The 22672-nt window shown below is 49.3% G+C and overlaps 2 protein-coding genes across 13 annotated transcripts in view; both read left to right on the top strand.

Moving 5' to 3' along the window:
• Ctdspl (CTD (carboxy-terminal domain, RNA polymerase II, polypeptide A) small phosphatase-like) overlaps positions 1-5316 on the top strand; it is a gene marked incomplete at its 5' end in the record, with an annotated part of 125800 nt that extends 120484 nt beyond the window's left edge. Inside the window, 1 exon segment of the mRNA XM_005383711.2 lies at positions 1627-5316. Within this exon segment, the coding sequence (XP_005383768.1) occupies positions 1627-1752 (126 nt within the window). The 3' untranslated portion in view covers positions 1753-5316.
• A 6224-nt stretch (positions 5317-11540) lies between these two features.
• Vill (villin-like) overlaps positions 11541-22672 on the top strand; it is an 18442-nt gene continuing 7310 nt past the window's right edge. For 5 of the 12 annotated variants that reach the window (XM_013513699.1, XM_013513707.1, XM_005383713.2 and 2 more), the window contains exons 1-12: positions 11541-11628; positions 11908-11969; positions 13501-13698; positions 16704-16770; positions 16933-17007; positions 17269-17474; positions 19246-19354; positions 20487-20597; positions 20903-21102; positions 21524-21602; positions 21697-21795; positions 22358-22493. In XM_013513699.1, coding sequence (XP_013369153.1) covers positions 16705-16770; positions 16933-17007; positions 17269-17474; positions 19246-19354; positions 20487-20597; positions 20903-21102; positions 21524-21602; positions 21697-21795; positions 22358-22493 — 1081 coding nt within the window. In that variant the 5' untranslated portion in view covers positions 11541-11628; positions 11908-11969; positions 13501-13698; position 16704. The remainder of the gene's footprint in view (positions 11629-11907; positions 11970-13500; positions 13699-16703; positions 16771-16932; positions 17008-17268; positions 17475-19245; positions 19355-20486; positions 20598-20902; positions 21103-21523; positions 21603-21696; positions 21796-22357; positions 22494-22672) is intronic. The other 7 variants (XM_013513708.1, XM_013513701.1, XM_013513703.1 and 4 more) reach the window with 7 other exon arrangements.

Here is a 22672-nt window from a genome sequence, read left to right on the forward strand (position 1 = left end):
CATATATTAGTTACAATCCCATCCATTTATTACTCTTTTAAATGGTTAAATTTTAACCTTTCAGCCAGAAATCTCCTTCAGATGTCTCAGACTTGGGCTTGAGGTCATAGTTCAGAGGCAGAGCACATGCTTAACATTTGAGAGGCCCTGGGTTCAATCCCTAACACCAAAACGAAAACCTTCCAGGCTCTTCTTAAACATTTCTTGCTTCAAGGCTGCAATCCGCCATTTTCCTACAGAGCTTGCTTCCTCATAGTAGAAATAGCATTTGGAGACCACAGTATCTTTCTTTTATGCTGAAATGCGTGATTCCTAAGGGTGTTAACACAATTACAAATTTGAATATGGCATATTTTTAATAATTTCAAAGTAACTATAGTAATATTAATTACTGATGCTATAAATTAAATGTAGTTTAGAGTTTTTTAGACAGATGTACAGTCAGGCACCATGTTTTAAAATCACTCAATCTCTATCATCATGTCACGAGCTTTAAACATACTTAGGGGTTTTTTTTTATTGCTTTTGCTTAATAGTTTTAATTTTAATAATGGTTTTATTTTAACGTTCATTTCAGTACCAAAACTATCATGAAGGTACATAAGTCTTTCGTCTATTTCTGCCCTAACCCATTCTCTCCTCTTCCTTTAGGGGTGCACATTTTTTTCTTAATCTTTACATTGTGCATTTTTCAAAATTATGTAATGAAATGCTCTGCATGATGGCGTACTCCTGTAATCCCAGCACTTGGGAGGCTGAGGCAGGAGGATCACCACAAATTCAGAGCCAACCTGGGCTATATAGTGAGTTCAAGACCAGCCTGAATTACATAGGGAGGCCCTGTCTCAAAAAAAAAACAACAAAAAACAAAAAACACATAGTGAATTTTTATGTTTCTAAACTGTCTTTAGATTTGTAAATGGGCCAGAATACTTTTAAGCCATTTTGATTTCCTTGAATTTCTTTTTAAACTTCTTCTTTGCACTTCTGGGTACTACCAATCTGACCACTATACCTTACTCCTTGGCCTAAACCTAAGGGGAAACCCTGCCTTTGCTTGTGGCTTAAGAATGCCCTGCACCTTTATACTTCTACTTCTTCCCTGCTCACTGCTGAGTGGAAAGAAATTCTCCACTTCTGTTTGCTGTGTAGCATAGCACAGCTTCCTTCCCTAAGAGGAAGCCTCCTGTGTCCAGACATGGACTCACGGTATCTGTGGCTGTCATTTAACCTCTGGATTTGTGTATCCTGAAGTACAGGAAGCTGATATGGTGCAATAAAGAGTTTTTTTGAAACTGACAAGTAACAAGGCTAGTTCTCTGCTCTGGTCATCTTTTCTATGGCTAGAAAACAAAATAGGCAAATGCACACAGGCTGGAAATACTTTGCCTCTGAGTCTCCAAAATCATGTAGCTTTGAATTGACCTTGGTTTGAACAGAGGAACAAACAAAATGATGATGGTGGTGGTGGTCGTGGTGGTGATGGTGATGATGGTGGATCACTGGATACCAGTTCTTCTTTCCACAGAAAATGATAAAAGCCCAGGGACCCTATTAGGTTAAGAACATCTCATCCCTTGAATGCAGCTCTACTACCTCTTTCATGCACTCCGCTGCCTCTTTCAGGTGCCTGTGCAGTCCTGGTTCGATGACATGACGGACACAGAGCTGCTGGACCTCATCCCCTTCTTTGAGGGGCTGAGTCGTGAGGACGACGTGTACAGCATGCTGCACAGACTCTGCAATAGGTAGCCCTGGCCTTGGCCTCCTCTACCTGTGCACTCTGGAACCTCCGGCCTCAGGGGACCTACCTGGCCTCAGCTCCCCCAAGATGATAGTAAGGAGACTCTGTACTCCAGGCCACAGGGTGAATGTGGCCATGCCTACCTGATTTGTTTTTAAGAACAGAAACAACTATTTTAAAAAAGAACTCTTTTAACAAATTTCATAAAGGGACATGCATTTTACTGGATTTGCTTTTCTTAAAACATACCAAAAAGAACAAAAATGGGAAAAAAAAAGCTTAATATCTATCAGACTTCTTTGAACTGTCTTCCCTTCCAAGCAGACAACCTGTCCCCTTCTGTCCCAGCTCGGAGCAGCTGACCCAACTCAGAATCTCTTTCCTACAGGATGAAGTGCCTTTTCGAATGTTATTTTAAGCTGAGAGTTAATTTTTCTACACAACATATTTCCAACATCTTTTAGTCTTTTATTGTCTTAGATACTCTATGAAGACAAACATGGCAATTTTCTAGAGCCTGTTGCTGTGTGCGTGGTGGGGGGATAGTGAGGGAGGGGAGTGAGTCATAGGAGCCTGTCTCCCAACAGGTGCAGCTTTGCTCTGGCCACCTGTGGCATGTTCCAGGGTCAGGCTCCCATTGATACACGGGTTTTTTTGTGACTGTCCTTGTCCTCACTCATTTATACCCCATTTTGGAATGTATCTGCAGTTGTGTGGCTCGATACTTTAGGAAAAAATAGGTTCTTTTGTATTATGATTTATGATGGTGACAAATTTGTCTTGAGGTCACATTTTCCCCTTGAAAAGTGACATCATGTCACTTCTGCTTTCATACTACTGCCATACTTCTGTGTGTTTTTTGTTCAGTTGTTACTGGTTTTGGTAGAACAGTTACAAGGAACCCTAAAATTCCTGAATATATATTTTTTAAAAAGCCTGTTTATTGATTTTTTAAATCTTTCCTTTCCAAAAGCTGGGTACACATGGAGCTGTTTGGGAATTTTCTTTGCTGCTACCACGCTGCCACCAAATGGAATTGACCAGCGGCTGTTAACACTGTTCTTTGCCACCGTGCCTATGCTCAGAATATGCTCACTGCTAAGCTGCAAACTTGGACAGGGTCAGAAACAGGTGTCCCACCCCTTAGCAGACTGTACCACCTGTCTCCCTTCCCTGGTACTGCTGCCAGGAATGCAGAGGGGTACAAAGGCAAAAGGGCCAGAGCACCACACAGGTGTGGTGTTAATTTTAAACTGCAGTCGGCATCAGATCCTGTGATAAGCTGGCTGTTCTCTCTGGAGAACCTGTAGCCTCAACCAGGCACCAAGCTGACATGGGCCACATTCATCCCCAGGTCGTCTTCTGAGAAGCACAGCCTGTTTTGAGCCCAAGGTTGGGTAAGCCTGTCTAGATGTGAGACTCATCACTTCGGACTAGGAAGAAGGGCTCCTCTGAGCCTGGGCTCTCCTTGCAGCCTTTCCCAGTTTGATGTTTAAGCAGTGCCATGTTCCTTGTTTGACAAGAAGACAGTCTATAAAGTATTGCTCTTCAGAATAATTAAAAAGAACCCTTTTATGTTGGCACCATTGCCTTAGTCTTCTGTGGGTTGGGTCTTAGCCACAGTTCTGGTGGGAGCGACTGGCACTACCAAGACTCAAAACTGGAGGTCAAAGTAAAATTTCTTTTCCTTTTTTTATTGCTTTCATTCACAAAATAATGAAGCCAGCTGCCAATCCCATCCTCCCAACAGCAGTTTGGTCTGTGGACTCCCGTGTATTCAGAAGAGAAACATGTAGAGGGTAACAAGGTCTCCCAACATTTTGAGTGTTGCAAACCCAGTAATCCACATGCCAATTAAAATAGAAATTTTCCCTTGCTAGGCATTACCACAGATGACAATTACATGGCAAATCTGCACATAAACCTTTATGTGGGAAACCAGTCATTAAATGACCCCGCTGCCTTAAATGTCTTGAATGTTGCAGTCAAGTGTTTGTTATGTGTTGATGTTCTTCACAAAACTAGGCCCTGATGAGAGCCTTAGACCTTCACCCATGCCTCCTTCTGTGTTGGCATCACAGAAGGCCAACATAGAAGAAGGGCAGAGAGGATGAAATTCTAGAATGTTTCAGGGGAAGCTAGCCTAGCAACAGTGTTCCACTTCTGACAGGTGGAATGAAAAAACGTGGCAGACTTGAGCCAGACCCTTCACCTACTAGTTCCCGCCTCTGTGAGCGCCCTTGCGCTGCTGTTGCACTAATCCGTTGCAGAGCTGATGGGGAGGGAGCCCAGTCCCTGCCACCACAGACACAGAATGTCTTGGGAGGGCCGCCAGAGCCTCTGAGGGTTCTGCAATCTGTGCACCTTATTTGATCACACTCCAAAATTCTGTTTTTATTTTAACCCTTGATTCTGCTTTGTGTACATAATCAAAATATCTATATATTTTTAATCATCTACATGTAAATGAAGCAATAGAATTCTAACATTAAGGCCAAGAAATGAGATAAATGTTTAGGGTTTGTGTTTCTTAAAGGTAAATACGGGTATTGTTATTGATTCTTAACTTTTATTAAATTGTGGGCTTTAAAACCTAATGAAACCTATTAGCTATTCTCTGTGCCATATATTTGCCACATTACCAAAATACTCCAACTCTTCAGCCAAAAGAGAAGTCTGACCTCCTGAATTTCCATGGTCCTCTCAGTACCAGGTTAAAATGTAGTCTTCTGGACAAGTATGCTTTACATTAAGATACGGGACAGGATTCCTTAGGCTCATGGGCTCCAGCCTACCATGATGTTATCACATCTCCAGCCAGGCCTTGAGTTGGGGGTAACTGAGAATTCCTGATGATGGTAATGCTCTGTCTTCCATTTACTCTGGAATCCTATGTGTTGGTCTGTAGTTTCACATACTAGCTATTTGTAAACAATGTATTTGTACACTAATAAGAAACACCACCTGTCATGGTTGATGGTTAGTGGGGAAGCTCCTTTGACATGGTACAGTTCTAGTGAGATGTCTTTGAGGACATGAGGATGCCCTAGTGACCCTGACTTGTCACAGTTACAGCATTTAAACTTCGGGTGTAAAAATGAAGTCTATAATTTGGCAGAGTTTTACTGTATTGTAACAACGGCTTTCTAATAAAATCCAGAAACACACAGCGCTATGGTCAAACACTCGTGATGTTTGTGCCTCTGCTTTTAAAGGTGCTGTGCTGGACAGTTGGCATGCCATGGTTTGAGAAGAGTGGATGGCATGATGTACTTGGAATTACTTGTGCAAAATGGGCTGGCTGCCTCTGTTCCTATTTTACTGTAAGTCTGATCATGTCTGTTCCTGATCCATTCTCCCAGGAGCTTCTCTGCAGACTAATAACCCCTCCCAATAGTGGAGATGTTGATGTCTAGTAGTTATGAATGTCTGCTAGACATTTCAATGTGATAAACAATCCAACGTTACTTGGGAAATACTATATGTGGAATGTGCACGTTTCCAGGGATGAGTATTGTAAAGCAAGATTTGCAATGATTTCCTTCCTGCCAAAATAAACACATGAAACTGCACTCTCTTGTGGATGGACTGCTTCTCAGTGGCAGTGCCTCTTTCTTCCATTATCCATCTCCTGCACAGTCGCATGATAGCATTGGCTTTCCTAGGGTCCCCAGTTCTAGAGAGCAGGGTACATGGAAATTGGGCTGCAGGACTCCAGGAGCCACAGACCATGACTAGGGACAGCTAAAAATCCATCCTGCCCAAGTTGCCGGTCACTAGAAAGGTAAGAGTATTTGGCCCCTTGGCCTCCTCTTTCTAAACAAAATAGTCTGGCTCACCATCCTCACATAATGACTCCAACGCCTACCAACAAGCCTCCAAGCACAATATGAGAGGAACTTACCGCCTACTCCATAAGAGCCACAGGCATTGTGTGTGGTGCCTGAACCCATAGCCTTTAAGCACAGTAGCTAAGATGTTGTGATTACCAGAAACAGCAAGACAAGGAATGTAAGACTGTCAATGTAGCAGATTGTTTTCTCACAGTAAGACATCCTATAAGCATCGTCCTCAGACTGCCCCATGTTCATGAAAGTGAGAGAAAGTGCAAAGCTCCTGTGCTCGCCAATCTCAGAACTCATGCCTAATTCAGAAGACAGATCACCAGTATCCACAATCTCACTGGGTAGATCTTATCCTCAGTTTGTGGATGAGAAAACCAAGGGCTCTGAGACAAAGCTTTGCAGTCTGTGCTGTATCGTGGGATCCTGGGTTTTGCCAGCATGGTTAGCTGGCCTTCCATATCCGAGGGGGGTCTACATTTGAAAGTCAGATGGACCACAGGTCAGAAATTTTCAGGAAAGAAGTGCATGAGTCCTGAACATGTACAGATTTTTTTCATCATGATTCCCTAAACAACACAGTATAACAACAGTTTACACAGCATTTATAGCAGATATTATAAGCAAGAGATGGTATGCAAAAACTACATTTAAGGGGCCAGAGCATCCATTTTTGAATTCGGGATTTTGGAATTCGGGAGGGGTCCTACATCAAATCCCCCTTAGATACCAAGGAATAACCATATTCATCCCCAACCACCCAGGACACAGTCTGTAGCCACAGATAGCCTTTGCTGTGTGCCCTAGGTACCCTCTCCTCACAGTGGAGCAGCTGGCCACCAGAGAGAAGTCAGTCCAGCTTCCTCCTCGGATTCTGACTCTGGCTGTGTTCTCTGCCCACTGTGTTTCCTTCGTTCTGCTCCTTAGCCCCCTCTCTCCCTCCTCTCCTCACGTCTGGCATCACTGCCATAGCCCCACCTGCTTCACACCTTAGCATACAAGCAATAAAATGCTGTCATTTGTGACAGCTCCGAGACTGAGGTGTCGTAGGGAGAGTCCATAGATGGGAGGGAAGGAAACTGGTCAGGAGTGCAATTATGAGGGACTTGGGCACACAGAAATTTTCCCTCCCAATGTTTTCTGGTTTGAACATAGATCATCTCTCTGTTATAGCAACAAACAGGAGGAAGCCAGGAGGCTGGGAAAAGGCAGCCTGGGAAGCATGGCACAGTATCTGATGGCCAGTTTGTTGAGCTTATGAATAAGGAATACACTGGGCATGTGGTAGAGTCCCGAGTAACTGGGGGTGACTGAGTGGTGAATTCCTTCTACTGTGCGAGAGGTACCAGTAGCTGTCAACCTGCAGGCTGCTCAAAGCCCAGAGCCACCAGCTGGCACAGTCACCAACCTGACCCCTGAGAACAAATCAGCAGCCTCATACACTGATGAGGCAGAGAACATGTGCACCCCAGCAATGTCCACCTAAACTTCCATTACGACTCCAGCTCTGGTATGCACATGCACATACACGTACACATCTGAAGGCCTTTAAAGATACAGATCCTGCTTACCCTGTAATCTCAGTATTTTGGGAGGCTGAGGTAGGAGGATCACAAGTTCAAGTCTTGCCTGGGCAAGTTAATTGAGACTGCATCTTAAAAAAAAATTAAAAAGACTGGAGATGTAACTAGGTGCAGAGGCACTAGGTTCAATCCTCAGCCCAATAACAACAAAAACATCTCAAGTCTACCACCACTACTGAAATCCACACCTCTGAGCATGGGGACCTGCATCATGCTATTAAGTGTCCCAAATGATGCACATGTGCTGCGAAGGCTGAGAACTGCTCTCGCTGGCTACAGAGGAAGGGCAAGCTGTTCAGAACTGCTCCAGGCCTGATGCCCAGGAGTAGCAAAGGAGATGTGAGCAGGACATTGGAGGGCTGATGTGTTGCTTTTCCTGAAAGATCTGTCATATGTGTTCGTTGCTGAAAATTAGGGAAATCCAGAGAAGAACAGAGACCGCCTCACCTGGACACTGGGAACCTTTCCTAAAGCAAGGGGGAGGAAAATGCCTGCTAAGAGCCCTAAATGGCTGACAGCACCCCATTCTCACATGGAAGTGGGGAGCAGAGTGGATACCCCTAGGGCACCCTAGAGCCCACAGTATAGTGCCCACCAGGAGAGCACCCAGTTGTGTTCATTCCCTGAAGCAGTGGGTGCTGACCCAAGCTGTGTCCTGATGGTAGACCACACACCCCCTGTTGCGATGGGCAAGGCAGTGATGCCTCCTGGCAGGCTGGTCTTTGGTCCATCCCAGCACTCTAGGGTTTCCGCGGTGTCCTCAGGGTATCCTTCCTAAGTGTAATGAGACACTGCCCTGACTGCAGCCTGCAGCCAGATGTGGGAGCCCCTGGGCGCTCTGCTTGCTTCAAGGGAAGGACCAAGGTGGCTCCAGGCAGTGGGTCCTGGAGCTCTTGTGTCCCTGGCAGTGTTCTGCATCTGCTGGGGAGGGACCAAGAGGAATTCTTATCAGGGCGATATGAGAGCTGGAGCTGAGACATCTGGAAGTGGAGCCTGGAGTGGTGGGGTCCACCTGAAGCCACTCCCTCACCTGGGTCAATATTGACAGGGAGTGGTTGGGCCTTAGGAGGTAAGCGTGCATGGACACAGTACCTCTCGGGCCCTGAGAACCTGCTAGATCAGAGTGTCCAGGGTCACATGAGAGGTCAGTGACATGAGGGATTCAGCAATAGGATCGTGCTAGCCTGGCAAGCCCAGCTCAGAGACAGTCTGACTCAGGGTCTGGGGAGGGGAAGTGGGATGTCATGAGAGGGTGGTTGAGCAGGGAGAGGGGCAAGGGATTCCTTTCTCATTCTGAGGAAAGAGAGGAAGAGTTTGGCCACCTGACTTCCTCATTCTTGTAAGTGAACCCCGGTCTCAATGCCCTCTCTCTGAGCCATACTGTGATAGCCACAAGTCAGAGATTATCCAACCCAGAGGCAAAGGGCCAGGCCCCAGACTCACCTGCCATCTCAGACTTGGGACCAGCAGTTCTGCTCAAGCAATGTCTTCTCCATCCCAGGGACCCAGAGGATTTTGAGGGGAGTGGGAGTGGAGCAGCCCACTAAACAGTAGAGGCTAGACTGTGCTCGGTGGGGGATCCTGCCCAAAATGGGCTTTGGTGGGGTGTCACCCCCTGGCCTCTCCAAGGAGGGAATACCGGCTCAGAAAGAGCCCAAAAGTCATCTCTAAAGTCACTTGGCCAGTGAGCACTGGAGCAGGGACTGGAACCTGATTCTGGAGAAGACAAGGTAACTGCTGTAATTCACTGTGAGTCCTGCTTTGGGCTGGAGCCCTACAAAGGGTACAGACAGTTTTACACACACACACACACACACACTCACCACCGAGCCTGAGGAACATGTCACAAATACTAAGTAACTAGAGAGTACCATCACTGTTCTAGATACAGATTCGGCAGTGACCCTGCCCACAAAGAGCTCACATTCCACCTGTGCTCCAGAGCCTAAACAAGGGCCCAAAAGTTAGAATATGAGGAGACTGGGAAATGATTGGGGAGGGGGAGTGCCTGGGTGAAGGTGGGCGGTGCACCTGGATTGAGGCCTAGATGCCCACAGAAGAGGCGCAGCCACGGGAGGACTTGAGGAGAGGCCTCCTGGCAGGGAAACAGGCAAAGCTGAGACCAGAAGGAACTGGGTGTCTCCAAGGAAGACAACAAGAACACTGCGGTGGAGGAAGTGCGAGCAGACTGCGGCTTCGTTCTAGCTTTAGCCTGGAAGCCCCTCAGCAGAGGCCGATTAATTGACCAAGTGTCAGATTCGGAGGTGAGGGGCTTCACTCTAGCTGGTCAGAATCATAGAGATGGAACGGCGGGGAGGAGGATGGAGAGTTGTTACATAATGGGTGCAGAGTTTCAGTTTTGCACTCTTAAGCCTTCCAGAGCTGGGTGGTAGTGGTGATGCGTGTCCTTAATGCCAGAGTTGAATATGTAAAAATGTTTAGGATAGTAAATTTTAAGTGTAGTTATGCTTCCAAGTTTACAAGTTCCACATCTGTGTGTTCAGCTGACCTTGGATTGAAAAATATTTGGGTAGTAAAATTTGCCTGTACTAAACGTGTAGTTATTTTCTCTTTGCAGTACAGTATTACGACTGTTTACGTGGTATTCCCATTAGGTTAGATGTGAATAATCTATAGCTGGCTTAAAGTATCTGGGCGGATGAGTACAGGTTCTCTGCAAATAACTACTTCATTGCATATCAGGGACTCGAACATCCATGGCTTTGGGTGTATCCATGGGGATCTTTTACCAAAATTTTTTAAAATTTGGGGGAAGAAAAGCCCCTTTGCTGTAAAAGGATGAAACTTGAGCCAGGGAGGCCAAAAGAAAGAGGCGGACCCGGGCCACCCACTGGCAGCGATAGGCTCCTGGAGCAGGGCGGGAGTCAGGAGGACTGGTCCCGTGAGGAGCCAGCCCCTGTCTGGCCAGTGGCTGCCCTATGAGTGTGAGGGAAAGGAAACAAGCTCCCAGTTCCTTGCCCGTGTTCCCAGGCCTCAGCGAAGGCAGATCTAGAAGCCTGAGGTGGACACACCAGCAGAGATGCACCAGACAGTTGACTGGAGGAGTCTGAGGCTGGGGTGGGGCCTGGGAGTGGGAGCTGGAGTCAGGAGAAACACTAGCATGTCCATGGCGTCCACACCCTTGGGACTGGAACTGGGAGGAAACTAGAAATGAGACAGCAACTAAGCCTTGAGCTCTGTGCTGCTGACATTTAGGAGAAAGCTGGAGTGAGTGGGAAGGTGGTGACGAACCCAGTCCCTGCTGATGACCTAGGAAAGAGCCATTGCAGGGAATGTGGGAACAGAGACCTGTGGAGTGGCGAAGAGGGAGAAAGGAGTGAGCAAGGAGGAAGAAATGAGGGCCCGGGATTTCCTGGGCATGGGGACAAAAGAAGACAGATGATGATGTCTGCACAGGCAGAGCCAGACACACCACGGAGATCAGCACAGTGTCCCAGGGGGGGATCAGGTGGGCCCACTGTGACACAGGAACACACAGGGACTAAGTGCCCTGTGATGAAACCATCCCTTCACACACTGGGACCTACAAGCATGTCAGTTAAACACAGGCACGTACTGACTGCCTGCAGATCCTACCCACCCAGTTTCTGGAGTCGCCCACCCCAGTGACAGGGGCCTCTTTGCGGTGAAGACTTGGCACAGGGAAAGGGTTTGGGGCCAGTGGGCAAGTGGAAGCAGTGTGTTCTGGCCAGGAGTGCCTGTGATGCCTATGCTGGGCCTGAGGCCTGTGGCCTAAGGTAAGGGGAGGTTTTGACCCAGGGGTTTCTGTTTCCAGTACCTCCTGCACCCCACAACCAGCAGAGAGGAGGTCAGGGGTAGCCCGAGGCGTGAGAGAGGTGACTTTCCTACAAGGGCTGGACTGACCTCTCCCATGATGGGTATCGGGGCTCCCTGGGGAGGGCTCTGCTGGGCAGTGAGCCCAAATTGAGAGGTGGGGGTGGAGGGGGAGGGGGAAACACCTCGAGGGAGCCTGGCCACCTCTCCCCCATCTTCTGCAATACCTGGATCTCAGAGCCTGAGCCAGTGCACCCCCCACGCCCCTCCTCTTGCTTTCTCCTAAAGTTCTCCGTGGTGCTCCCAAGGAATCAGAGCTCAGGGGCCCAAGAGGCTCCCAGAGAAGGAAATCACAGTATACTACACATTCTACCGCTTAGCCCAACCAGGACTTCTATACACAGCCTTCTCAGACCACCAGTAGCCAGGAAATGAGCCTTACAAGCCTTGGGGAGAAGGCTGGCTTCTAGACAGCTCTGCCAATATTTGTTGACTGACTAGGGGATTGATTAAGTTTGACTGTCCAGCCCTCTGAGCACTAAGGGGTGGGGTGTGTCCTGCAGGGCGGGAACTGAGGTTGTGTTACATCAAGCACAGCCCTGCCCCTTGCCAAACCCAGCACTACCCAGAGGCAGGGCGAAGGCACAGGAGCAGTTTCCAGCAGGTAGGCCTGGGCGAGAGGGGGCTGGGAACCAAACCAGTGGGGAGGGGAGGGCTGCTCCAAAACCAGGGTGAGCAGCAGAGTCCCAGGCTCAGCCTCACAGAGCAGAGGCTGGCGGAACTGGGGGTCAGTGAGCAACCCCCGCAGGTGAGAGGACGGGTGGGGGTGGGGCACTTGTGGCGGCCGGCCCAAGAGGAAGAAAGTGGGAGGTTGTGTGACTGTCGCACTGAAGAGTCTGTGCGCCTGAGCCCCCTGCGCAACCCCTCTGTACTCCCTCTCCAGCAGGCAGCCCCCTCTCCAAGCTGGAAGCTGAGCGTAATAACATCAGGATCCGTCCTGAGCAGGTACCCAAGGAGGAAGTACGGCAGGGCTCACTGCGGGGAAAGAGAGGCACGGCGCGGGGGTGCCTGCGGTCAGGGAGGGCAAAGGGGGCCTTCAGAAGAAGGGGAGCAACCTGGCAGGGAGAGGGGAACCTAGGTGAGCCAGGCGGGAGGGAGGGGCTGGAGGAGGAGGAGCCTGCGAAAGGAGGGGCGCTGGGAGAGAAGGCACCAGGAGAGGAACTGAGGCTCTGGAAGCGAAAGAGGGCACTCGGAAGGGAGTGGGCCTCAGGGAAGGGAAGCGGCTTCCTGAGGGGGAGCGGACAAAAGGTGGGGTCCCCACTCGAGGTGGTTACACAAGGGAGTCCGCAGGGGCAAGAGGACACATCAGTGTGTGGTGCTGGGGAAGGCCCCCACCCCCCAGGAGAACAGAACAGCCTGGAGGAAAGGAGAGGGTGTTAGGGGAGACGGGGGACCCCGAAACTTTGAACATCCCCTTTCCCCCAGCTGCCCTCAACCGCAGTTGGAAACAGCGAACACAGTGACTTGGAGTCTGGCTCCCCAGGGGGAAAGGACATCAGATACCTTCCGGCATCCTAGTGGTTGTGCTGCCCCTCCCAGTGAAACTAGCCTAGTCCCAGCTTCTGGCCACCAGTTTGACTTTCCTATCCCCCATGGGACCCTGGCTTCCACTATCCCAAGGCTAGTCGGTGGTCTTCCTGTTCCTCTGTGGCTGCCCTACATGAGTTCCATCCCCCAGTTCCTGTCTGTTTAAATCTCTACTTGCTTCCTGCCTAGTTCCTGGTCGCTGCCACTGGTCACTGTTTCTGCCTGTCACTCAGGGTCCTGCTGTAGGATCACCATCACATGTCACTGCCCGCTCTTCATGGCATCAGGTTTTCTGTTGCTTTGGATCACTATTTCATGGCCATTGTGTCTGCCTGTCACACCAGTGAGCTAGTAATGGCTACAACCATCCCAGGTGCAAGCGCTCATGTCCGCTCAGTGGGTTGCAGGGTGACATGCTTCACTCATCCAGCAGCTCTCTACTAGTGCACAGCTGTAGTCTCAGCACTCTGGAAGGCTGAGGCAGAAGGACAGAAAGTCTGAGCCCAGCTTGTCTCAAAATTTAGAAAATACAAAAAAGGCTGGGGCATAGCTCAGTACTAGATTCAATCTCAGTACTGAGGAGGAGAAGGGAGGAGGGGAGAGAGAGAGAGAATGAGAATGAGAGATCCCTGCCTTGAGGAATCTTCTGCTCGGTGTGGGACACCAAAACCAGCAACATTCATAGTTTTCATGGGGTGCTGGGGGAGGTGGCTGTGTCCTGTGATGACCACCTGCAGCTCTAACCACCTGGCAGGGGGCTTCCCTCTGGCCACCCTCCTGCCACAGGCTTGCGTATGGCTGAGGTCTGACCATCCCCTTTCTCTGCCCACCGTGTACTGTGTGCTGTGAGTTCACCTCCAGGGCCAGGAGAAAGGAGCAGGAATATGAGCTACCGTGTGCCACTGTGGAGCTGTGCCTCTAGATCTGCAATGTGTCCCTCGTCTTGCAGTGTTTCCCCTAGCCATGGAGGGGCAGCCCAGGCAAGGGTTACTGCTGTTGATATGACAGGGTTGCAGTGCATCGGGAAGAGGAGAGGAGGAGTCACCACCACGCCAGGGCCACCTGAGTGAGAGACTCAGAAGGTGACTTCTGCACCCACTTAGCCAAGCAACAGCAAGAAGAGAAAGTTGCAGCTAGCAGGATTCAGGTTAGTTGTCGAAAGAACCTCACACACGTTCCTGAGTGATACAGGGAAGCCTCAAGTAGTTGAGCATGAGATGCTGAGATATAAGAAAATCAACAGAGATCTGTTTCCAACTGTGGTTGAGGGCAGCTGGGGGAAAGGGGATGTTCAAAGATTCAGGGTTCCCCGTCTCCCCTAACACCCTCTCCTTTCCTCCAGGCTGTTCTGTTCTCCTGGTGGGGGGGGCTTCCCCAGCACCACACACTGATGTCTCCTCTTGCTCCTGCGGACCCTTGTGTAACCACCTGAGAGTCCCTTCCTTCCCCAGAGATTGCTCATTCCGTGTTTCCCTCCCTCCCCTGCAGTCTCGGAACCACAGAGCACAAACCCAAGCCAAGTCTCTGTTTGCAAAGCTTGTAGCTATTTGCAGAGCCTTTATGTATAGAGTTCAGCTCTGTTTTAAGAACCTATCAAGGGCACTCGCTTATGCCTTCTTTGCCCAGCACTCATATCTGCTGAGCCTGTTGCTTGCTGTAAAGTTTGTCATGGTCTTCAGAGACAGTCCTTGTGTACAGAGTCTGTCCCAGGTTTATGGAATTTTGTGCCCAGAGCCTGTAGCTATTTTCAGCGTCTAGGTCTCTTTAAACAGTTTGTCCCTGTTTCTCTGTGTATAAAATTCTCTTGTTTTGTGGAAGCTGGCCTCATGCAGAGCTATCCCTGTCTACAGAGCTTGTCTGGTGTCTTGGCCTGGGACATCTCTTTCTGCCTAAAGACAGTTCACTGTTTGCCAAGTGGTTTTCTGTTTACAGTGCCTGTCCCTGTCAGCAGAACCTGTTTCCTTCACAATGAGTGTTTCTGTCTCCAGACTATGTCCCTGATGGCACAGCCTCTGCTCTCTTTGTCTGCAGCCTGTGTAGCACCTATGGCATTTTATATTGCCTTTGCCCATTTGTACAGCCTATTGAAATTTCCCTGGGTAGAAATTTCCCTGTGTCTGCTTGAAGGGTTTGTTCCATTGAAGAGTTTGTCATTGTCGGAGGGGCCTGTGTCTATTTGGGAGCACTGGGATCTGACTGTAGAGTGCATCCCCATTGACAGAGCCTTTGCCTGGCTGTATACTCTATTCCATTTGCATGTGCATCTGTTAGCAGAGACTGTCCTTATTTATGAAAGCCTTTACCTGTTTCCAAACTCCCTTTCTTCTACAGAGCCTGTCTTCATTTGCAGGACCTGCAGCTCTCCACAGAACCCCGCCCTACTTGCTCCACGCATGTCCGGATCAAGTATATTTACACACACAACTGACCTCTTTGCTGCTCATTCAGCAGATATTCTCCTTCTTTGGAGAAACTATCACAGTTACCAGAGCCTGTCCACTTGCAGAACCTATGTAGGCTTGCAAAATCTTTACCTCTCTGAAATAGACCTATGTGAATTTTCTGTCTCTAAGGACTGTGTCTTTTCACAGCCCAAATATGGAGATCACAGTTGTTTTCCTGGCCTGTTCCCATCTCCCTGTATGCAGGAGTTGAGTCTGTTTACAGAGGCTATCGTGCATACAGACCCTGCCCATGTCTACAGAGCCTTTGCTACTTCAACAGTGTGCTTCTGTCTTAGAATCCTTTCCCTGGCCAAAGATGTAGTGCCTGTTCCCACAGCTCATTTACATGTGTATCTGTCCATATCTGCAGAGTCTGCCTCTTATACAGGGTCCTGTCTTAAGGACTTGTCCCTATCCACATTTGCAAAGCCTTTCCAAGTCTGTAAATCTACATGCCTGCAGAACCTGTGACTGTTTGCAGAGCCTTCGGCAGTGTTCACCATCTTCGCTGCCTCCCCAGCTTGTCTGAATTTCCCTCAGTGGTGCTTGTGTCTGTTGGCATAGGCTGTCCTTGTACACACAGATGGTCTCTGTCGACAGAATTCATTTTCATCAAAAGAACCTGAGCTGGTGGCAACTGGGGAAGCTGTCCCTGTTTGCAAAGCCAAAGCCTGTTTGCAGAGCCTTTTTCTGTCGACATAGCCTGTCACACTCCGTGGGTTCTGTATTTGTTTACACAGCCTGATCCCAACTTTGTTGGGAAGACCTATGTCTATTTGCAGCTCTACCCTTGTGTGTAAAACCTGTCCTTGCAGGACTGAGTCCCATTTCAAGAGGCTGTCCTTGTTTGCAGAACCCGTCCCTGCATGCTGGATCTGTTCCTATTTGCAGAGCCTTTACTTGTCTGCATAGACTACCGCTGTTCACAGTAACTATCCTTGACTGCAAAGCCTGTATCTGTCTGCATAGCCTGTTCTAACTCCCAGTCTGTTTGCAGAGGTTGTTGCTGGCTTCCATGCATGCTTCTGTGCGGAGACATCAGCTCTGTCTTAAGAGCACACCTACAGAAAAACTAGGTCCCTAGTTGCAAACCTCTGTGTGCTGGTTGTCGGTACCTATCCTGGTTTGCTGACATCAACACATTTACAGAACCTTCCTAATGAAAGTCATGTTCTATGATTGTCTTAGTCACTTTCTTGTCATAGGGACACAATCAGTACCTGATACTCCTAACTTATAGGAGGACAGATTTATTTAGGCTCACAGTTTCAGAAGTTTCTGTCCATGGTTGTCAGGTTCAAATGCAGAAATGGCATGGTGGAAGGGCCTAATGCAAAGGAAAATCTGCTCACATCATGGTGGTCAGGAAGCAGAGAGAAGGGAGGAGCTGGGGAGGGAGATATACCCTCCTGGGTCATTCCTCCAGAAAGCATGACCAACCGTTAGCACACTCAGCTGTTGAACTCACCTGTGGACTAATCCACTGGTGAGTGTAGCCCCCCCCCCCACTGAGACACATCACCTTACAGACACATGACACTTTTATGGGACACCCTAAGTGTAAACTATAGATTTTAGACTTTAGAGAGCTGCGGGTGGGGAGAATTCATGTGAGGAAGCCAGAGTATAGGTGGCCATGGATTGGCTTCCAGCCCAAGGATTCTGGTTCTTGTTCTTTGTTTTCCCCCCTCATTCTTGCTTGGCCTAGGATGGACATTAAGAAAGACCTCCCAGCCATCGACAGCCATCGAGACCTCCACATATGGATCATTGAGGTGAGGAGCACAGTCAGATAGCCCAGCTGGTGACCTGTTGTGGGGTCTCTGAAACTTGGCTTCTCAAACCCCCAACTCAGTGCTCTCTCCTCCACGCTGTCCATGTGTGGGTCATGGCTACAGGGGATCTCTGAGTTGTTATTTGGTGCCTTCTTCTCCCAGAACCTGAAGATGGTGCCAGTACCTGAGAGGGCTTATGGGAACTTCTTTGAGGAGCACTGCTATATCATCCTCCATGTGAGTCACTTGGGGAGTCTGTCTGGGGGTGTGACACAGTCCAGTGCTGGACAGACCAGGATGCAGACATAAGCTGTGCCCTGGGGAGAGGCAAGCTGAGAGCCCTAGAATCCCATTCTACAAGTGGGCTTCTGCCTTGAGGCTGCTGAGCCCTGCTCTGCATGGCCTCCTGTCAGTGAAAGCCCCTGCCTCATGTGTCTTAAGTGACCCTCTGGACACCCTCTGTTCCCCTTCGCACATATACAAACAACTGGACCCTAGGTTCCCCACAGTCCAAAGACCACACAGGAAGTATCCAGCAACCTGCACTACTGGATTGGGAAGGAGGCAGGCGCAGAGGCCCAGGAAGCCACAGATGCCTTCATGCAGCTCTTGGAAGAGGCACTGGGTGACCGGATGGTGCAGCATCGAGAAGCACAGGGCCATGAGTCTGACTGTTTCCACAGCTACTTCCATCCTGGAGTCATGTGAGTGCAGGTGGGAAGGGAAGGGCAGAGGGGCAGAGTTCGTGCTTAGGAGAGGCCATCGTGGGCTGACTATCCTTCATTTGCTAAGTGTAGTGTGTGTGTGTGTGTGTGTGTGTGTGTGTGTGTGAGAGAGAGAGATTTGGTTGAGATACAACTATATACCATACAATCCACTCACTTTAAGTGTGCGGTGATTTTTAACAGGCTTGTGCAGCCATCACCACAATCACTTTTAGAAATTCTCATCACCCTAAAGAGAAGCCGCAAACCTCTTAGCAGTCATTCTCCATTTCCCTCCAGCACCCTTCTTACCCTTGTCCTATGCAACCACTAGTCTACTCTGCACCTATGCATGTGCCTATTCTTGAATGCCTGCTAAATGGAACCATACAGTGTGTGGTCTTTTATGGTTTTTCATTGAGGATACTATTTTCAAGGTTCATCTGTGCTGTAGAATATTTTATTAACTTACTTTTTTGTTGCCAAACAATATTCCATTGTATTAATATACCATATTTTATTTATCTATTCATCATTTAATGGGTATTTGGATTATTTCCACATTTTGGCTGTTACTGATAATGCTGCCATGGGCATTTGCATACAACTTTTTGTAGATAAGTTCTTTCATTTTCCTTGGATATGTACAGTAAGTCCCCAGCTTACAAACATGCGAGTCATGAACTTTCACAGATACAAATGGACGTGCATTACAAACATTCGTGGATGAGAACAAGTCTTGGAAGTAGCTGACAATCTGCTGGACACTGTCACAGTTGTGTTGCTGTGTGCTTACTGTACACAGTGCGATAGTGTACAGTAGTGCTGTGCTCAGTCAGAGCACAGGATGTCTGGAAGCAAGAGGAAAAGCGGTGGTCATGTGGAGGGAATTGCTAGGAAGCGCAAAGGTATATAAAGTATACCTTTGTATAATGTCCTGCCACTTTGTCTGTAATTTGGTGAACTCCCGATTGCTATGTTGTCCTTCTTTTACTCTTTAAAATTAAAAAAAGTATACCTTTGTATATTTATGTCAAAGGTATATCTGTATATTTATGTCACTTTGTCAGACTTACAAATGAATCCGACTTATGAACATTCTCCTGGAATGGAACTCGTTCATAACGTGGGGACTTACTGTACCTAGGAGTGGACACCAATGTTATGTTGAGCTTGCTTTTATATTTCTGTGCTGATAGAAATATGTCTTCCCTGTAAATTGCTTCAAATTTTAAAAAATTAATAATTGCAATATATTTAGGTTGAACATAGGCAATTGCTAATATTTGACCATTTCTGATTTGTATAGTTGGGCCTCAGATTTGCAAATAGTGTATTGTACACAGGAACACATGCACACAAGTATATGTGCACATACAGGAATACACACTACTCCTTACACATGTCTACCTGAAGATGGGCACACTTACATTACATACATGAATGTTCATGCCCAGCTACACACATATATGCTATCACCTGCTTCTATGCATTCATATCTAGATTCACATGGGTAAACCTATACACACTAAATGTGTACATATGTACATGTGTGTACTTGTGTACACATCTCTACCATGGATAAACAAATGTATATTCCCGCCTCACACGTGTACCTGTGTTCTTACACATACATGCATTCACATCTACTCAAATGCATGTATTTAACAGACATATGGTATCTTCCACGCATCTACATGCATGTGCTCATAACACACTCATTCCTGCACGTGGCAGTGTGTTTCTACATGGAACCCTGTTCCCTCCTCAGCTACAGGAAGGGAGGCCCAGAATCTGACCTCAAGCATGTGGAGACCAACATGTACAACATCCAGAGACTGCTGCACATCATAGGGAGGAAGCATGTGTCCGCTACCGAGGTGAGGGCCACCAGGGATGCCGCTGACCTGTGAACTGGGCCTGGGCTGAGTGCAGTGAAGTATGACAAAGTGTGGAAGTTGGTGGGCAGTGCTGAGCGCAGAGCTGTCAGCATTCCCAGGTGGCCTATCTTGGCTAAGGAGAAGAGAGAAGGCAGAGCCAGGCTTCTAGGTTCCCTGGACTTTGTTTCTGCCTCTGTCTCCCCAGCACATTAGCCAGTTGGGCAGGTGAGGCAGAAAAGACTTTGCACCTGACCCTTTTAAACAGGCAATGGGAGGTAGCATATCTGGGGAGGGGGTGCACTGTTCTCACACACATTGTCAGTGTCTCTTCCTGCCATCCTAGGGGCTTCTCTAGTCCATGATGTGCTCTTGTACAAATTAGCAGAGTGCCCCATACTTCCATCTGTCAGGAAATTAATGGAAGATACTGATCATGTTACAGCAAGTCATGCTGCTGTCATCTAGGCAGGATCTGGTGTACAGACCATTCAGGTGTTCAGTGTCTACAGTGTAAATGGTGAGCCCTCGATTATATATATTACAGTCCACACAGTATGTGGCGGCCTTGTGATACACATACAGTCCCACAGAAGCTCTGCACTGTCCCCCACAGATCCAGTGGTCATACATCTCTGGTCATGCAGGGACACCATGTGACCCAAGGTTTTGCCCATTATCCTGGCAGAGTGCCCCTGTTATCCTCACAAGTGTCACTGTTTGAATAACTACACTTATCCACAGGTACACACTGTTCCCACAGAGGCACACATATACTGTCACTATGAGCACACACACTTGTTCATATTTGATATGTGTATATGAATATGTACACACAGATAAGCAGATACATACACCCCACTATATGTACACATACGTGTATATAGGTCAGTTGCAGACCTGTGCTACCTCTAGTTGCTCACACTAAGATGCACACAACACAAAATAACCCTCAAAGCCACATGTGCTTACACAGACACATGCCTGCACACTGTGACAGGTGACTTCAGAGTCATACATACACCTTGTTACATAATAGCTTCATGCACACAAGCAACACACTCCAGCTGTGCTCCCCTCTGAGTACTACGGGCGTATACCTGCTTCTCTCTCTGTCCCTTCTTGGCTCTGGCAGGTGGAGTTATCCTGGAACAGTTTTAATAAGAGTGACATCTTCCTGCTGGACCTGGGCAAGGTGATGATCCAGTGGAATGGGCCCGAGACCAGCATTTCCGAGAAGTCACGGGTCAGTGTCTGCCCTAGGAACTGGGGGTACCTGGCTTGAGGGAAAGCATGGTCTTCCAGGTGCCCATTCTCTGGCCACCCCAAGAAGTGGGCTGGGCCATCTGCCACAACTCAAGCACCCACCAAGTTGAGTTCAGACCTTGCACTGCTGGTAGCCTCCTGGATGCTGGAATGAAGGAACATCAGCTTTCTCTGTCCCTCTTTTCCTTCCTCTGCAAGCTGAATAGTGAGAGAAAGGATCTGGGATAGGCTGTCTGAGGGGACGGGGCCTGCTTGGGAATCTTAATCGCAGGTTCTCTCCCACAGGGCCTGGCCTTGACCTGTAGCCTCCGGGACAGGGAGCGTGGTGGGCGCGCACAGATTGGTGTGGTGGATGATGAGGCTGAAGCCAGCGACCTCATGCAGATCATGGAAGCTGTGCTGGGCTGCCGAGGGGGCAGCCTGAGGACCACTGTGCCCAAAAAGAGTATCAACCAGCGACAGAAGGCCAATGTCCGACTCTACCAGTGAGCACAACTGGGGGAAGAAAGGCTGGGTGGGACAGTCTAGGACTAGCTTGTCTATCATTACTGCAATAATACAGCATCTCTAGAAAGCCCTCCACAAAAATCAGGTGGGCTTCTGGGATGGATCATGTGGGACCTTGGGCACAGCCTGTGTTCCTGCATGACCGTGATGTGTGGCAGCCTTCCTGAGGCCCACAGTACAGAAGGGGGACTAAGAGCCTACGGGGGTCAGGGAGCCACCTGAGGCTCCACAGCAAGGCAACGGATTAGATTTCTAACCCCATGCCTTCTGTCTCCGGAGATGCGGAAGTATTAAAAGGGGCTGGGGCAGAGCCCCAGCTCTTTAGTAGTGCTATGGTGAGGCTGTGGAACCCAGCCAGGGAGGGGCTGAGAAGCTGAAACCTGCATGCCTGTCTCCTAGTGTCTATGAGAGGGGCACGGACCTGGTAGTTCAGGAATTGGCGACCCACCCACTGACCCAGGACCTCCTGCAGGAGAAGGTGAGGAAGGCCTGCTGCTCACGCCCACCCATCCCCAACCCGACAACCTCAGGCCGTCCGAACCACCCACTGACCAGCCCACCGTTGCTCCTAGGACTGCTACATACTGGACCAGTGTGGCTTCAAGATCTACGTGTGGCGGGGAAGCAGGTCCGGCCTACAGGAGAAAAAGGCTGCCTTTAGCAGGGCTGTGGTGAGGCCCTGGGGCCCTGAGAGGGTCACCGCATTGTCCTGGGGGTGATTAGGGAAGGAGCCTGCCCAGGAATCTGGCAGAGTGGCCTGCCCTGAGCCCTACGAAAGGAAAGGGCCCCCTCCGCGCAGTTTGAGTTGAGGAACATGGACACCCTGGGATCTGAGGGGAGGGAGCTCTGGGGTCGGAAATGGATAATCCTGCCCTGGGACCCCCGACAGCAACAGCGGGAAGACCAGGAGGCACCTGAGACCCCGCATCTTAAGGGGGACGGTGGCCCCACCTTGAGTCTGGGGAACTTCCTGTAGGGCGCCCCTCCTTTTTGGAGGTGGCTTGCTGAGGGGTTATGATGGGGTTCGCAGGGACTGTCGTGGTCGGCTCTTCCCTGGGCTAGGACTAAGGGCCCTTAGAGAAGTCCCTAGTGCCAGCGTCGGCTTGTTAAATGGGTCATAAGCCTGGTTAATTAACACTTCTCTGAGCTTGGCTGGCTGAGCGGGAAGTCCCGGGGGACAGAGCGAAGCAGAGGGCCCGAGAGCCTCAGGTCTGACAAAAGCCCCCGTCCCAGGGCTTCATCAGGGCCAAGGGCTACCCGACCTACACTAGCGTGGAGGTGGTGAACGAAGGCGCCGAGTCTGTCGCGTTCAAGCAGCTCTTCCGTACGTGGTGCGGCGACCCGGGCTGCAAAAAGCCGGGCGGGCCGGGTGAGCACAAGAGACTGTGTGAGGTGGGCGGGCTTTGCCGAGGGGCGGAGCCTAATCGGAGCCGGGTTGGGTGAGCGAGCCGGTGAGGCAGTGCCTGGCTGGGACAGAATCTACGCGGGAGGAGCGAAGGGGCGGGGCTGGAGACCTGGAGACCGAGTCCCCGGGCGAAGGTGGCGGGG

This window comes from Chinchilla lanigera, unplaced genomic scaffold (assembly GCF_000276665.1).
Source record: "Chinchilla lanigera isolate Chin_1 unplaced genomic scaffold, ChiLan1.0 scaffold00020, whole genome shotgun sequence".
NCBI classification, from domain to species: Eukaryota; Metazoa; Chordata; class Mammalia; order Rodentia; family Chinchillidae; genus Chinchilla; species Chinchilla lanigera.